The 18,691-nt window shown below is 38.4% G+C and overlaps 1 protein-coding gene across 2 annotated transcripts in view; it reads left to right on the top strand.

Annotated features, from left to right (window-relative positions):
• LOC124134277 (E3 ubiquitin-protein ligase MARCHF1-like) overlaps window positions 1-16,598 on the top strand; it is a 33,554-nt gene extending 16,956 nt beyond the window's left edge. For both annotated transcript variants that reach the window (XM_046499008.2, XM_046499007.2), the window contains exon 4: window positions 15,319-16,598. In XM_046499008.2, the coding sequence (XP_046354964.1) occupies window positions 15,319-15,723 (405 nt within the window). In that variant the 3' untranslated portion in view covers window positions 15,724-16,598. The remainder of the gene's footprint in view (window positions 1-15,318) is intronic.
• Window positions 16,599-18,691: the final 2,093 nt, after the last annotated feature.

Genomic DNA, 18,691 nt, shown 5'->3' with positions numbered 1-18,691 from the left:
CAGTAATACATTTTGTAATACACGGTTGTCTCAGGCTGGAGACCTGTGGCATGCTTCACTTGTTTCTAAACTTTTACTGATGCTGTGTCATTGGACATACTCAGGAGTATTACGCCTTTCAGAAATGGGAGGGGCGGTCGGGTGGTTCAAGCGTTCGCTCGTCACACCGAAGACCCGGGTTCGATTCCCGACATGGGTACAATGTGTGAAGCCCATTTCTGGTGTCCCCCGCCGTGATATTGCTGGAATATTGCTAATAGCGGCGTAAAACTACACTCACTCGCTCACTCAGAAATGGGAATTTCTATATTAGATTGAAGAAAATCAACCATTAACACTCTGAACATCAACTGTATTTCTTACCAGAAATGAGAATAGAAAGGTCAGTTGTATGTAATATGCAATCTACAATTTGGATAAATTCAAATATTAAAATGATATTATATTATACGCTTTAGTGTCACACAGGACTCAAACTGTAAATGATTTGTGTCTATTCTCGATTTCAGTGTGAAAAACGCTGATTCATATGTCCTATTTGAGTGCCACTCAAACTCTATTTATTGAAGCACATTTGAATTCATCTGACTTGAAGTTTTATTCTTTTGCTTAGTGTTTACTGTACAAAGATCAGTAGCGGTGCATGCTTTGATAACCTTAGATAGTTTAAATAACTTCATGTATCACAAACATGAGCTCCAGATAACTTTTTGAGCAATTTAGTTTTTTCTCAAAGGTTTCTATTTGAATTGGGTTATTACATTTTTCGTTGAATAACCAATATTTTTTCACTCATCTATTCATCACTCTATTGGGTATTTATCAAAATGAGCAAACATTGTGAGATATAAAAAAATGTACTGAAAAAGCTTCATTGGGTATTTGTTCACATTTGAGTTTTCATTCAGTGCTTGCGTTTCTATACACAAGTTAATTGAAAGTAATGGGTTTTTAATTGGGGGTATTTTACGCAAATATGCAGCTCATCTGTAGCTTTGATGTATGATGCCCTGAATACAAAATTAAGTTGCACTTACAAGAAGCTGGTTCCAGGGTTATATGCTGAAAAGTGTGACAATGAATATACTTACCGGTATGTAAAATTGTAACCTTGACATGGAGCAAGACGTTTGATTGGCTGGCTGACAAAACGATTGCTTGATAAATACTGATCAACTGATAAATATATCTTATGTCTCACAAGTCAATAATAATGATAGGGCATTTTATATTGTATCAATTGGTTTACCAAATAAAAGCTTAAAATTCAGTGTGGGTGGTTGAAGTTAACTCAAAGATAAGTACTGTTAGCACTGAATGAAAAAACGAACTTGTTGGACATCACAGAAGTATGATTGCAAAATATAGTTGATTCTTTTTGTTTGTTGCTAGAAAAAAGATTTTATACGTATTATTCATGATTTTTTTAACGGTGCTGATGAAATCTTGTGTTTTTTACGTTCACAAAGTTGTAAAACAAAGTCTGCTAGAATGTTTTGTCAAAAGTCTTTGTCGTTTGATTTCAGGGTTTTTTTGGGTTGAAATCATAAACCAACTAAGAAAATATAAGGCCCAGTAAAAGAAACACCTCTCTATTTATTCCCAACAGGATATGTTCTGAGTGCTGAGGTAATCCTTCCTAAAATGTAAACACATATGTGAAACAGAATCATCTGAGATGTCTTGATGACTTACAGTTGTTTATTTGCCATCTAATCAACTGAAACAAACTTTTAAACAAGAATATTTGCATTACTTTCAGTTCATGTCTTCCTGCTCGGGTCGTGACCCAGGTTTGGCATATAAACTGAGGCAATAACAGAATATTATTAATTTGTGAGGATATAAAACTATTTGAAAATGTGAATATATTACTACTTGGGTCATATGGAGCCTAACATTCCACAATATACTGAGATAAAACAGTGTTCATATTTTGATGTGGCTTGGATCTTTCGGTCCGTACTCCTATGGTATTAGTATCTAGGGATCCCCTAAATCTTTCAGTTCTTTACATTATGGCAAAGGCCCTTTGAAATTTCATACCTAATTTTTCAAGCTATATAAGACTGTTTGATTTAAGTTGTAATAGCTTGAATAGGAAGTATCTTCATGTGGACAACAACCTATGTTGCCATGACAACACAACAAAGCTTTGACTCTTTACTAAAAGTTGTTATTTATACTACAACTAGGATTTGTGTTAGCACATTTCACTCCTTATCTTTATGTACAGTACAAAAGTAGACAATGTTCAATATAACAAACGCTTCCTATTTCTAATTTTGAGAGCGTCCTGGGCGCTTAGTACTTCGAATACGGTAGGGATATGATGTTGCAGCTCACACTCAAATCTTTGGATTCATGTGCAGCGTTCAAAATAAAGGAGAGCTTTGGAAGTTTGATCCTTCATTATCTGAATCTAGTGTTTCCCCTTATTCTTCAACTTTTAACATTAGGACTATCCAGTTATACACTGCAATAGCATTTACCTAGACTAGATATTCTGAACTGATCTCTACTATTAAGGCCCTAACCAATGTCTTATGTTGTTTTTGTAACACCCTGAGTATCTCATTCTCAAATGATGTCAAATCATACAGAATTGAATTGAAGTTTTTAACTGGTCCCAAAAGATGTCTAATTGCGTGACTGTCCATCACAAGACAATCTTCACTCATGCTATGTGAAACATATCCTTGTGTTTACATCAGTAGCCAAGGACATATTTTGTAAGGTTACTCCTTTGTAAATAACCAAAGTGGTACATGAAGGATGTACTTTAGCAACTCGTCCTTGGGATACATAATGACTGGAAGACGTAAGCACCACATGACCTGAATAAGACACAATGCAATTCCCTTTCTGCGCATTACACGATATAACTAAATACAACATTCGAAACTGTTCTCTTATAAAAAGTGAAATAGGACACCATCAGTTGTACAGTTACAGGGGTTTAACTAAACTAACACATTGTCTCTGAAAATATATACCGTATATATTTTGAGAGAAACAAGCAACTACATTAAAATTGAAAGGAGCCCTTGAGACATGGGGGATTCAGAACCTGTGGAAAATCTAGACTTGCTTCATTTCGAGATATAGCATTACAGTAGGGGCTGGACGCAAGGGAAAAGAATATGATTCAGGGACTGAGAGACATGCTAGGATGTACCTGGCTATGGCAGCCATATTGGAAAAGCTGTTTTGTTAAAATGTAATGCAGTTAGGTACATGTATAATTTGTAGTGGGGTTGTGTATTTGTTGTTTTTACCTTGATTTTGCCTTTGCACTTTGACCATACTGAAATCTGTAACTGCCAACATGGCAGCTATATTGAAAACCCTATTTATCTCAGACACTTAGTAGTGGCTCTGCAGACATCATCTCCTCTGAAATAGCTGATGAAGCTGTATGTTCTCCTTAGGATGGTATTTATTTTCAAATCTCTAAACTGTTGACCTACATATGCAGGTGAGCTACAATGCAGACTGCCAGTGGTACTATTTATAAGACAATTACGTATGGAAATAATTTTAATTTAATTTTCAAATATTGAAATAGCATCATTCCTCCATAAATATGCTAACTAATTTTCTGCGTCCCAGAAGATGAATTGTAAAATAATTCTGAATATTAGATGCATAATTGTGTGTCCAGTAAATAAATGACTGCAAATATCTCACTCTTTTGAAAGGTAACACTTCCAGTTGTGCTTCTTTTGGATATATTGAGAAATAATACAGTAAAACAAGACTGTACCATTCTTTGTGAAATTGCCACGATTAACAATTTTCCAGTTTGATGAATAACAGACCTGTCAACCCTCCTGCATTTTGCGGGAGACTCCCACAATTTGATTAAATCTCCCAGTCTCCCGCATGATAGACTATTTCTATCGCATAACAGAATTCTTCATTATTTTAAAAATTTGGGAAGTTTTTCGCCTGATCTGTCCGGTAGGCTCACGGATTAGCGACCGCTATCACAGCCACCCACAGGGTGACCCAGATGGGCCTTTGTCTAGTAATCAACTGGTAATTAAATTCATATGGTGAACGATTTAACAATGTAAACTGTAAGAAAACTTGGATAGTCCTAACAGGTGCCTGAAGGTTGAACTTTAAATGAATAATCAGCCGAGTATTCATCACTTACCGAAATGAACTGTTGTCTTCATGTTCTTAGTGTGTTTATTCCTCCATAATTTAAGAACGAAGGTACATATGACTGGTCCAGTTGTACATGACTTAATTGGTAATCAGATTTGTCAGAAACTTTGTTGAAACATCAATATACCTCAAAGTTACGTTATTAAACTCTCGGAAATGAAAACAAAATATGACCTGCAAGCGCCATCTTCAAAACAACGTGATGCGTGATTGGTTGATTCAGTAGTCGAAATAACGATGCGTTACATGATCAGGCTTCCTCATAGCTAGGGTTTCAAAGTCAAAGGTTAAAGTGAAACTTATATTATTAATTTCCTTTTGACTGACATCGTGACTTGTGTGCACAGAAAAATCAACATTTAGAACTTTATCAAATTTCACAAGAATTTTCCTGTGATTATTTTACGTGATTTGATTGGCTAATAGTTTGCTAGTGTTCCAGATCTGCTATCTAATTTGCATACAACAGTAGTAGTCAAGCAATGAGATTAATACACGTCAAGGTCAGAAAGGTCAACAACGAGACTCATTTCATTCATAAATTGTAGTAAAGCGTAATAGTACTTCCAAACATGGCATCCATTTCTTGGAATGGAATAACTCGAACATATCTAGGAAATTTAAGAAACGAAGTAATGGGACTGTCAACAGACTGCCGCAGACAGAAAAAAACCAGTATATCTTATTGAAATTAGGAGTGATCATGTTGCGTCAGGATAAATGCTCTTGATATTTCTTTGGCATATTTTGTAACCAAAATCGCACCAAATGCTCTGAAGACCTGCATCATAACTAAACTTGACAACTGGTCGGATTGAACACGTCATTAACTGGTAAAGCTCCTGATGGTTAAATTTCAATATCTGTTTGCGTTTATCTGAGATGATCTTTGAACGAAAGTGGTAGATTGTGCTAGGTTTATTCTTGGAGGAGGAAAATGCATTTTGAAGTCAAATCTCCCACATTGTCATGATGAGGGGTTGACAGGTCTGGAATGAAGGTATCCCAAAGTAAATATGTAGATGTTCCCAACAGCGGGCAGGGTTTCAGTATTAATAATTTTACTGTATGATTAATTTGCATAAGGGTATCCCTTTGAAAATATGTAGATGTTCCCTACAGCATACAGGATTTCAAGATTAACAATTTTTCTGTATAATTAATTTACACTTACTAATTACTCACAATTGTTTTATTGTTTGTGTCCCACAACCATGACGATTGAATATTGCTAGATACCCGTGTTAAACCATTTCTCGTTAATGTACAGCAAACTTGAGTGTATAAAACCCATAGATATGTGATGTGACCAGGAAGTGCATGTGGTGTTTAGTCAAAAGCTCTCATTCTAATTTTAATGAACATTTTTTAAGACAACTTAAAAACCAACATGCATTGGTGACAATATTGATGTTGAGGGAGACATGTCACTAATTTACTGTGGCAGAAATTAAAATCTGCGAGTTCTGTGGCCTGGTGAAAACACCGAGTTACTTAACCCAACAAGAGATCAGCAAACATAAGATCAATGTAAAAAGGGGATAATTTGCTGATAATGTCCATGCCTGCCACTGTCATGGAAAACGTGGTCTGTTCGCAGAAGACTAATATCAGTTTGTGGTCGCATTAATGTAAGTAAACAATGTCAGTGTAACTGCCGGGTGATAGTTCTGTTTGTTATGTGCCCATCAGATTTGGCCTTCAGTCAGGAAGTTTTGACATGGGGGCTGTGTCACAAACCAGCTTGTTCTTTTTGAAGCAGTTATTACTGTCTCTGTGTTAGCTCACCTGTTGTTTTCCCACTGTTTGTGATCAAGCATGCTAGATTTGTTCCACCCAAAGGTGTGAGTTCACTGTCTGACATTGCTATGACATTACTGAAAAGCAAATTTTATCTAATCATACAATCACTGTGATTGAGGCAGAAGCTTAAACACAACTGATTCAATTTAAAATAAAACTACAGAAGATTTATTGACTTATACCTGGTTATGGAGCCATTTGTGGTATCCAAGGTTTGTCATTCAAGTATGTATGGTTATCAATGGCTTCTCACGACACTGTGTTTCATTTTCAGTCACTGTTTGAAACTCAAACATCCCCACCTTGCGGGGTATTTATAATCAGGTTGGGGTTTTTAGCATTCAGAGCTGATTTTGTTTATCCTGATCTTCTGGGTTAGTGTTTGTGTGTTCAATTTCAAATAGTTTGCCTGCCAAAGGTTTATGTCAAGCATGACTGAGAACAAAAAGTCCCTTATTAGTATCAGAAAAACCAGTGTGAGCGAGTTAATAATGAGGTGGTTGGTAGCCCAAGGGTTAAAGCGTAAGATGCTGGGCGCCATCCAACAAGTGATCTTAGCGCTAAGACGATCATATCTTCCATACTATAATGGGGCGGTGGGATAGCCTAGTGGTTAAAATACCACGAGGAAGGCCCAGGTTTGATTTTGCACATGGGTACAATGTGTGAAGCCCATTTTTGGTGTCCCCCTGCCTCGATATTGCTGGAATATTGCTAAAAGCTGCATAAAACCATACTCACTCACTCACTCAATTTCGCTTAATTGTATTTAATGAGGCTTACTTTCTTTGACACCACCCCCCAGTAGAATATATAACCCACAGTTTTCACAGGAAGTGTATTATGGTAGTGATGTGATGGCACTTTTGTGTCACTGCATGTAATTAAAATACTTAGGTACAGCTTTTGTGATGGTATTTGGTAATAGTTCACTGTATTCATGTACATGTACATTAGGGCTGTTGCAATTCACTCGCGTATTCAGTGAATCGAACCGTATCCATTCATGAATTGAATTTGTTATTCTTGGCCACTAGAATCGAATATTTACGAATATGCAGTCATGTGCACTTACATACCCTGTACCTAAAAATATCCATAAGAACATATAACATGCATTGACAGTATTGTGGTCACTGGTCATTGTCATATACTTCAGCTGCTGACTTGTTATTGTATTCCTGAATTAATATTCGTATTCATTATTTGTGATACGAATCGTATTCGCCTCATAGTGTTTAAGCCCTGATGTACATCAAATGACAGAAAAGTCATTTGGAGCACTGTGAATACATCATGGATTGTGTTGGTTGGTTGGTTGGTTTGTTGTTTAATGTTGCACTCAGCAATATTCCAGCTATATGACGGCGGTCTGTGAAAAATCGAGTCTGGACCAGACAATCCAGTGATTGATATCATGAGCATCGATCCACGCAATTGGGATCGATGACATGTATCAACCAAGTCAGCGAGCCTGACCACCCGATCCCGTTAGTCACCTTTTACGACAAGCGTAGTCACCTTTTACAGCAAGCATGGGTTGCTGAAGACCTATTCTACCCCGGAATCTTCACGGGTCTCATGGATTGTGACCCTGTTACTAGGGGTGGCAACCTTGTTTCAATACTGTTGTTAAGATACGCCCACTCAATTATTGATTCATATTTTTCTTTGGTGTGGATTTGCAAAAGTAATAGTTTTGCCGTGCACCAGCCCAGTAGAGGCTCAAGCTGTTTCAGCTTACAGCCTATCACAAACTTAATGGGGGCGGTTGGGGTAGCCTAGTGGTTGAAGCATTCGCTCGTCACACCGAAGACCCGGGTTTTGAAGATTGTATCGTGTTGTTCTGTTGCAACCCGAAATATTTCTTGAAGACTGAATTCTGCATCACTTTACAAATCTTGGAATGATGAAAAACAACAACAACAAAAACAAAATCAAACCTAGTTGATGGCAACAAAGTCTTATCATCCAGGCTCGTGGAACTTGAAGAATTTCTTGCGTAAATCTTGCAAACGAATTATGGCTATCTTGGCTCAACTGTTCCAATGTGTATCATATCAGAAGGCATGTATAATGTGACACCATTAACTAGTACACAGCCTTGTTAACTTTATAGCATTGATAATGCAGCTTCAAAATGTCGGTCTGTATTCAGTAGCTTTAAATTCTTAGTGGATCTTCCATTGAGCTTGTTTATAGTATCCAACCAATAAATCTCAAGATATGTCAAGCAGATTTTCTCGCCAGATTGTTTGGAGGTAGATTGTCTCCCATGAGGTTCTCACAAAAAAGGTGGGTCAGGGAATGGGCGTATGACTAAGGGGTGGGGGGGATTAAGAGGGTCAGGGGGCGGGTGTGGGGAGGATTAGAGTGTAAGGGGGTGGCGTGGGACTGAAAGGTCAGGGGTTGAGGGTAGGCCTGAGAGGTCAGGGGGACAGGGTAGGACTGAGAGGTCAGGGGGTGGGGGTAGGACTGAAAGGTCAGGGGTTGGTGTAGGACTGAGAGGTCAGGAGGTAGGGGTAGTACTAGAGAGGGTGGGGGTAGAATTGAGAGGTCAGGGGGGTGGAGGTAGAACTGTGTTGAGATGGGGGAAGATTTAGAGGGTCTAGGGGTTGGCGTAGGAATGAGGGAGTGGGGGTAGGGAGTAGATGATGGGGGAGTTTGGGGAGGCCTTCTGAGGCCTTATATATTTTTACTAAATGCTTATGCAGTGGAGTTAATGTATTCCAGATCAGGTATGTCACGTTTCAGTATGGTTGACACTAGAGATGTAACGATACGGGAGAGTCGCGATACGGGGTCGCAATACGATACGTATAACGATACAGTGTTTACTGGTACAAGCTAAGCCAAGTTGATGTCTTTCTGCTCTCTAAAAGATGTGACAAGTACAGTTGAAGAAGATTTAATGTGTTTATTTACTGTTATAGCAAATTGTCAGCAATACAGTATGTTTTACTGAAACAACAAACTGGCTTTGAAACTGTTAAACGTATTTCATGTATTTTCTTGAGTATAGTGCGCACCAATGTATATAATGCGCACCAATGTATATAATGCGCACCCCCCTCTAGCAGGTCCAATATTTTGGAAAAAAATTAAATTTGAATATGCGCAGAAAAAAATTACACTGTACTCCTTCAGCGAAGTGTGGCAAACGAACGGGTGATGAGAAACTTCAGACATGTTGATTTACCGTTTAAATTGTATTTTTTGTTCAGCTAGGCATTGTTTTATATCCAGGGATTAAGATTACCTTGTGCATTTTCTCCTAAACTAAGCCGAACACAGCAATCAGCTGTACACACATTTCTTGGAATCTACCGGTGATTCGGTCAAGACACACCCAATGATATAACTTTACAGGATTTTAATGCAAGGATCGGCAAAAGTTGTATCTGAAACTATTTTTTTTATCAGGAATAATATATTCCAATATCTTGTTAATTTAGATGCAGCTTTTACTAAACATATTTAAAATAATAATAACCCTAAGTGAAGCAGCTGATCGCTATTACCGGGTAATATTTTTTACATGCAACCAGTCTGACCAGTCACCGTCAAGGCTCCCGTGCACGTGATCGCTTGATCGCGAGAATTACATGTTGACATAGAATCGTCCAACAAAAACCATTATGACTTTTAACGGTAACTATTGCTATCAAAGATATTTTAGTATTTGTGATTATATTATCTGTCTTGTTTTTAAATAATCTTTAGTTTTTAAAAAAACTTTTCCCGTGAAGTCACGTGATAACCAAATATGGGATAATAGTCTCGATCCAAATGTTACAACATGTATACTTGAGCAGATATAACTCATGAATATTAATTAGACCATTCACTACGTTAACAGATCGTTATTATAACAGAAACAAATGTATGTTTTCCATGTATATCTAAAATGATATTTTTTGTTATTAATTGTCTGGTGAATTAAACAATTTAGTTTGAAATAATTCATCATATTATGAATATGTAACAGCTTGTAATGTGTGTGAAAAGTCGTACTAAAATACACTATTTGAAGGGGGCGTGTCCTAAATGCAAATGTCCGATTGGGATTTTAAATTTTCCGGACCCCTGGTTAACAATTTATGCAAGTTGTTTTACAAATCAAGGTTTGCCTGTTGCAGATATGATCTTGATTAGAACACTGATTAGAACACTTTCTCTCCCATCATTTCACTCACTCACTCACTCACTCACTCACTCACTCACTCACTCACTCGCATCTGCCTTTATTAATGACATGTTTTATTTGAGGAAATGATGGAAAATAATCCATAATTCTTATTTCAGCAATGTTTTCATGTACTCCAAATGCTATGTAGTTCAGGCATTGCACATCACCTGTAGATGATGGCTGTACGCACAGGCTAAATCAATCATTATGATGATCTATAATGACTTGTGGGTTTACAAAGCACAAAGGAGCAATACGAGTCAATGAGATATATTTAGCTCACCTTGAAGAAGGTGGACAGAGGACATGTATCATTTTAGGGTCAGAACCGGACACTAGACCTGGAACCTCGAGTCGGTAGAGAACCCTACACTAATATCTAAACGAGGCTGATGCAGCTTCTTTGTTATGGACACTCAATGATTTGGCGTGATGAAGAAAAGGTGTCCATCACTGTCTAATATACTGAGCATGTTGAAAAGCACACAGTGCTACACAGTGCTATGATGACACTATCTTTGATATGCAGTTTTGTCATGACACTTTTTGCCAACAATGCTGTCTGCAATTGTCATTGTAGTAAAGTGTGTGAATGTTGAGCTCACCTGACCGAAAGTTAAGTGGGCTTAAGGGGCAGTCGGGTAGCCTAGTGGTTAAAGCGTTCGCTCGTCACGCCGAAGACCAAGGTTCGATTCCCGACATGGGTACAATGTGTGAAGCTCATTTCTGGTGTCCCCCGCCGTGATATTGCTGGAATATTGCTAAAAGCGGCGTAAAACCAAACTCACTTAAGTGGGCTTATGTCATGGCCATTTGTTTGGTGCCAGTTGTGCGTCTTTTCCTCAAGAACCATTATGATTTCCTGATTATGTTGAAAATCCTATTTGTGGACATTACCAATCTATTTTTCTTCAAAATGTCATTAAATGTGGTACATGTGATATTTTGTATTTTGACCTCTATCATGTCTATGCATGTTTTGTGACATTTTCACTTTGACAATGCTTCTAAATTGTCTCAAAATGCAATGCTTGTACTGTGAACATCATCTCCTCAGAGGGGGCACGGGTGGCAAATAGTCGCAAATACAAATGGGGGTGAACCTTCCATGTGGGTTAGGTAGGGAGTATTTACATTTCACGGTTTCACAGTTGTAATGGAATTATTTAATTTCCGGTAGACAACAACATAAAAAGTATATAATAATAAGCGCCCCGCTCTAATAAGCGCCCACGACAATATTTCCTAATATATTGGCTAGTGAACAATCCCAATTAGCACCCCTTCTGATTCATCAATGTACACAAGATGTATTTTTTTGCGTACAATACGCACTCATGTGTTATATGCACCCTTAATTATGGGCAATTAAATTCTGGAAAAATATATCTGTTGTACATAAACATTTCAGGCTGTCAGCATAAACCACGGAATATATCTTTCAACCAAAAACATATTCTAATAAGAGCCCCCTATTTCTAATTTTGAGAGCGCCCTGTGCGCTTATTACGTTGAATACAGTAAAAAGGATATGTGTCGAGTAAAATATCATTTTTCTCTCATCACGTGACTGGGGGCGGTTGGGTAGCCTAGTGGTTAAAGCGTTCGCTTGGCACGTGAAGACCTGATGTTTCACTCGACACATGAAATATCCTCTATATATATGAAATTCCAGGGTTGATATGTCACAGAAAAATACTTGCATATTAAGTACATTGATTAATTATATCATTGAGTATGTTATTGACAATGTTGCAAATTATGGAGTGAAAGTGAATAAGTTTTGATTTCGGTCATAGGTAGATATCACTCTTCATGATAATGGTAATCATATTGCTTAGCCGTGTGTTTGCAAGCACTTTGTGTTAGTGTTACAGTATTAGACTTTGATCAATGAGTGGTCAGGGTCGCTGACTTGGTTGATGCATGTCATCGATCCCAATTGCATGGATCGATGATCATGATATCAATCACTTGATTGTTAGTTCCAGACTCGATTATTTACAGACCGCCATCATATACCAGTAATATTGCTGAGTGCATCGTTAAACAACAAACAAACAAACTTTGATCAATGAATGATGGTCATTCAGATTTGATTATATCATTGGGCTTTCCATATTTCTATATGAATAATTAACGATTATGTAATGTTGGTTTTTAGTAAGTACAGTTCTACAAGTCAAACAGGCAGAAGGAATGTGTCTCGATACCGCACACGATGATATTGGCGTTAAGATCACACACATGATGATATTGGCGTTAAGATCACACACACAGAAATATGTGTATGACACATTCCAGCTCTTATCTGTTAATATGAAGGGTCATCTAGGATATAAAACTTCAAACTTGTACTTTATCATGTGGAGACATTTTAGGTCAAATGGATTAGCTTGTGAGAAAAGCATAGTACCCTTTGTATTCAGTGGTGAGATTTCTCTTGCTCAGTTCAGTTATTTACCAGGCAACAGTCTTATAGCTGTAATAGTGCTAATTGAACTATACCCCTTTTAATGATACGGTTAAAGTGGTAAACATCTAAGACCTGCATCACTTCAGTATGAAGCAAACATGCCTTGATATGACAGAAATACTGTTCAAAGCCGCATTAAACCAAACCCCTAATTTAAACAAATATTTTTCAAGACAAAAAAACGGTGCAACGGTGACATGATGTTGAGGGAGACGAGTCACAAATTTTCTGTGGATGAAATTCAAATCTGATAGTGCTGTCGGCTGGATGAAACCCTGAGTTACTAAAATGCGCTCTCTGCTTTATATTGATGCATTTGATGCATAGACTCCAAACCATACACAAGAGATTACCTGGGTCAAGTTTAAAATCCCTACAAATATTAAGAGAAACAGTAATACTCTTGGTTTAGATGAACAGATTTATTCTTTCAGATCAACTAATATACTAACTAATCTTTTCAAATGTTCCAATGACAAAAGTACTACACATCATTTTGATGGTGGAAAAAAACAATGTTTTCAAGCACCAGTCTGTCCTTTGAAGGAAGACCACATCAGAGGAATTATTGCAGCTTGTATTTACACCTTGTAAAACAGACAATGTGTCAAGCTGTTAGGAGCCTTCATATCAAGGAAGTTGGGCTGAATTTGAGGTTAAAGAAGCCAAGTTCCTGGATTTTCTTGTTAATTATGTAGGGTCGTCTTAACATGAACTAGACACTGTTGCTAACTATAGCCACCACCTTATGCTTCTTGAGCTTATTTCAAATACTGTTCACAACTATCCATGACAGTTTTGTACACATATTAAACAGATGATGCTGTTTGAAAGTTGTGTACATAATTCTTTTTTTCCCCATGGTAACAAGGTAAACCTGTGGTGGCCAGATTGGTTGTTTTTTTTCTAAGCTTACACAAGTGTTCGATTTTATTTTGTTTATTTAGGTCTTCTGTGGTACAGTTGTAAGACATGTTGCTGAGGCTCTGTGTGCATATGGTGGATAAAGTCCTGAGGGCAGGGCATGGCACTCACTGTCTCACACAATGCTGAAAGGAGTTGGCATGATTAAGAAATGTCAGATCCACTAATTAGTTCTTCATGGGAACACCAGGCTTAGAATAGCTTCCCCGCATCCTATGCTGTGTACACTGCGACTTGGTTGTCTCTGATTCATATTTTCAATCTCTAGTTTGTCTGGTCCAGTCTTACCCCAATTATGTTTCTAGGTTTGTCAGCACCATACCCGTGCTTGTGGGTTTCACCGAAGTGGTAAATGTCTGAGACCTGCATCACTTTGGGCTTTCCTCCCACATTAAGCTGACATGCTGCAATATAACTGGAATACTGTTAAAAGCGGTGTTAAACCCAACTCACTCACTCACTCACTCACTCACTCACTCACTCACTCACTCACTCACTCACTCACTCACTCACTCCAGTCTTAAATATTTACAGGTCGCCATGATATAACAGGAAAATTACTAAACAACAACAAACAACACACTAATTAGTAATGCTATGGCCCCGGGAAGATCCAGGTTAGAATTAGGTCTTTAGCAACCCATGCTTCTTCTAAGACGCAACTATCAGGATCAGGTGGTCAACTTTGTTGATGCATGTCATTGTATCCCAATAGTGTAGATTGATGCTCATGATGTCAATCACTGGATTGTCTTGTCCTGACAAGTTACTTACAGACTGCGGACATATAGATGGGCTATTTATGTGGGCGGCATTACACAACAAATAGACCAACATTATTGATGTGTCATGTTGAGGACGAGGTGGTTACAATGTGTGACCTAATTGTATATCATCAAGCCCTCAACAGCATGGCCCAGTGGAGCTGCCTGGTTAGAATTGGTCCCCAGCAACCTATGCTGGTCAACCTAAGGTGACTTCATGGATCGGGAGGTCAGGCACACTGACTTGTTGTCATCATTGATGTATGTCATCGTACTCCAAAGCCATTGATTACAATATCAATCACTGGATTTTCTGGTCCAGATTCTTTACAGCTGGAATATTGCTGATTTTCACACACACACACACACACACACACACACACACACACACACACACACACACACACACACACACACACTGCAAGGGTATTATCATATCAACGTCTGGCTTGCCAGGCCCAGATATGTTGCTTGCTGTTATAAAGCTAATATACTGCAGCATCATCAGGTAAAGTATTGCCAATTCTGTGCGACCAGTGTCCTGGGAATAGCCCAAATTGTACTGAATGATTAATATGTTCACTCACTCATGGATATATACTTTAAAAGTTTTCACTGTTTTGCCTTCCTTAATCCCCTATTGTCTCACCCATAATGCCCAGGTGAATTTGTACCCTTAACAATAGGTGTTGGACAAGTAGGAAGACCCCTAATAAACCAGCAGGGAGACTAGGCACCGGCCTGATCGTTGAAATTGGGACCTGTCTAAGGTACCACTGTCCTCTGTGCTGTGTTGTGTCCCTGAGGCATGCCAGAAACTGATCCTGGGTTTGAATCCCACATTTACCATGATTATGTTTACAGGTTTGTTAGCACCATAAACATGCTCGTGGATAACTGAAGTATGTTCAAGGAGCTATTGGTCACTCAATCACTGATTAGGCAATGTACACGCTGTCTCTAAGTGAACTTTCTTCTTGTTTCAGTGGGAGAAGCTTGATATGTCATCAGCAGAAAGAAGGAAAATCATCTGCTCCGTCACATTCCACATGATAGCCATCACATGTGTCATCTGGTCTCTGTACGTCCTCATCGACCGCACCACTGAGGAAGTGGCCAATGGCAACCTGAACTGGCCGTTCTGGACCAAGCTGATAGTGGTCGCTATTGGTTTCACTGGTGGACTTGTCTTCATGTATGTACAATGTAAGATGTATGTACAGTTGTGTCTAAGATGGAGGACCTTCAACCGTGTCATCCATATTGAAAATGCCCCCGAAGATGAAGAAGTTCGGGCTCAACTTGCAGCACGGATCAAGGAAAGTACATCAGAGCAAGAAGATGGTGGGCTCACTAATACTGCAGCCTTCAATGACTTGGAGATGTTTTGAGGGTGTTGTTGTGACCTTTGGGTCCTACTTGGAATGACAGGACATGCTCAATGAAGCCCTTTGGATCATTTCTGGAATTGATCATTCTCACACGGGTCCTGTCCTTACTCTGAATGATTTCCCAAACAATTTGCAATGGGACCACAGATTTGTTTATTTTCAAATTTTCTGTGTTTTTACAAACTTTTGTATATATGATGCTATTATAAGAATCACAAGTCCAAACTTTCGTACAGTCTGTGATATTGAATGCTAAGTGTAGGTCTTTATAGTGAGATATGAGAATCAAATGTCGCAGGTGACAACGCATTAATGCTACCTTGGTGATCTACATATGTTGTTGATATACAAGTTTACAGTATCCGAAGTCAATTGACGAGAAGAGAAGTCACAGAATTTTTCTGCTTTACCCCAAATGAAGTTTGGAATCCCCCGATATTATTACAAATTGTTTTATTAAGAATCGTGGCTAAGAGTCAACCCACCTTGATACTCTCACTACAATCATCAGCTGAAGATCATCCTCGATTGTCCAGGGTATTATGTCTCCGTTCTGTTATGATAAATATCCTGTACCCTTTGCCAACATAGCTTTGTTTTGAGTGGGGTTCAAATGACACAATGCTAAAAATAACCATCCAGTGGAATTACACCGTTCCTTCATGGCTGACAGAGCAGTGTAGTAACTAATACTCCATTTGCCATGTTACATGCCGTCTTAAATATAAGAACCGCCTTCGTGGTCTGGTGGTAGAGCGTCCGCCCGGAGAGCAGTAGGTCCCGGGTTCGATCCCCAGCCGCGTCATACCAAAAGACGTTAAAAGATGGTACTTGTTGTTTCCCTGTCTGGCGCTCGGTATTAAGGGGCTAAAACAAGGAGTGGGGTATTCATGTTAAACTGCGGCATGGTATCTCAGTGTGCATCAATCGGCATCAGTCCGGACTAGTACAAGCAGCCACACACACACACAAGTGTATGCACGTCACTATATAAGTGCAATAATTTTGGACACGACGTTAAACCCAATTTCACCTCACCTTAAATATAAGTAGGAAATCTTGAGCACAAGAACTTCCCACATTTCTTCAAGCTACAAGTTCATGTTAAACAGTCTTCTGAGTTGGTTAAATATATTGAGAGCTCGGTCATATGAGACTGTGATTTGAATAAAGATGTATGCCAAACATGCCTTTAGAGGAGACATTTTGATTGGTTGTTGACTTCAAGCTCATGAGTGAGAGAAATCGTGTGCTTGTTTAGTGATAAGAGAGATGGAGCAGGTGTCGTCACTACCAAAATGTAGCTATGGTGGCGAGTGGGTCCAGGGTATTTATGCCAACAGAATGGAGAGACCCTGGATAGTCGAGGCTGGCTGAAGCTTGGGGGAAGCAATAATTGGTAATAAACATATACATGTACACTGATGATATAATATTTTTGTAAAACTGTTCCATTGAATATGTACATATAATTGTAACAGTCCTATTCTTTAATTATGCATTTGTATTATGTATTTATTCCTGAGAGTTAAATGTAGGATGGATGACGCATGGGTGACAGCTATGTTTACAACCTGGAGTACAACAGGGCTCATTTGGAGGCAAGGAATATACTTGAATTTGCAAAGGTATGATTGAGGTATGGAATAGTTCTACAATTGTATTAGGGTACTTAAAATTACCTGTTCGTTTCTTAGAAAAAACAACATATCATGTGACCATTTTTAATATATATTTTTATTCCAAATGTACTTGAATTACAAGAATTGAATTTAGATTGCGTAAAACTACACTTTTTTATTTTGTTCGCAATATGCACCTTGCACTATACTAACCCTAGTCAGTTCGTCTAATGTTAAAGTTATCTGAGAGCGAGTACAATTTTAGGCATAGGGAGTATCGGGAAGAGAATTTATGGATGTCAACTTCTTTATTATGAGGAACACAACATTTCAGAGTATGTGCTTATTCCTTCATCAGGTGAATACATGCTATGGAGCAGAGAGCATATTTATGTACATGTAAGAAAAACAAAAGTAATAAGATAACAAAAGGTGGAATAAGATACATGAGCTGGCATATAACTATAGTACTAAACCATTGACATCAGGAGCAGTGGGGTAGCCTAGTGGTTAAAGCATTTGCTTGTCATGCCAACAACCTGGGATTGATTCCCCACATGTCGCGTGTGAGCCTCACATCTGGTGCACACAGGGGAACATACACATGCACACATGCACACATGCACACAGATGCATGCACACCACTATATAAGTGCCATAATCCTGAACGTGATATTAAACTCCATTGCCTTTACCACCATTTTGTTGATTATTTACTGTTACTTGAACTTTATTATTAATTATATTTCATAATATCAGGTTTAGAGTTGCTTAAAAGAGGTATTCCTTGCTCTCCTGTGAGATTATTTCATTCATTGTACAAGGGCAGAGAAGACAACATTGTCAGTCCTTTGTCTGCTCTTGTGAAATGCCGAGATCTTGTAATGTTCTCAGGTGTTTGATATGGTCTGTATTTTCATCCATGTGTCATTGCATTATGGTTTACAGTTGCTATGGTTACATAGGCTATGTTGATGCATATGTGTGTAACCAAGGTGAGAATTTTGTAAGTGAGCAGGAACCTTTGTACATAGCAGCCACTGTATATACAACAATGAAGTCTCACTGGGAGAGATGTCCGTAACCATGGTAACACGAGGAGTACCATGACAGGGGCACAAGAGAAGAAAAATAATGCCATGAGAACAACAATTGCTGTGCAGGATTGCACGAATGTTATGTTGGAGGAGGGATGGTGCAAGAAAATGATTATGTATGTGCAGTTAAAGGCATTTGGATCATTTTAGAGACATTCTTTTTTTGTTACAAAAACAGTTCCTTAACTAAGTTTTTTATGTATGTGTCAAGGACAAAACAGATATCTGAAATCTCATTTAAGACAGGCC

Source organism: Haliotis rufescens, unplaced genomic scaffold, assembly GCF_023055435.1.
Source record: "Haliotis rufescens isolate VD_foot unplaced genomic scaffold, xgHalRufe1.0.p SCAF_11, whole genome shotgun sequence".
NCBI classification, from domain to species: Eukaryota; Metazoa; Mollusca; class Gastropoda; order Lepetellida; family Haliotidae; genus Haliotis; species Haliotis rufescens.
This window is presented reverse-complemented; position numbering and strand designations above follow the sequence as displayed.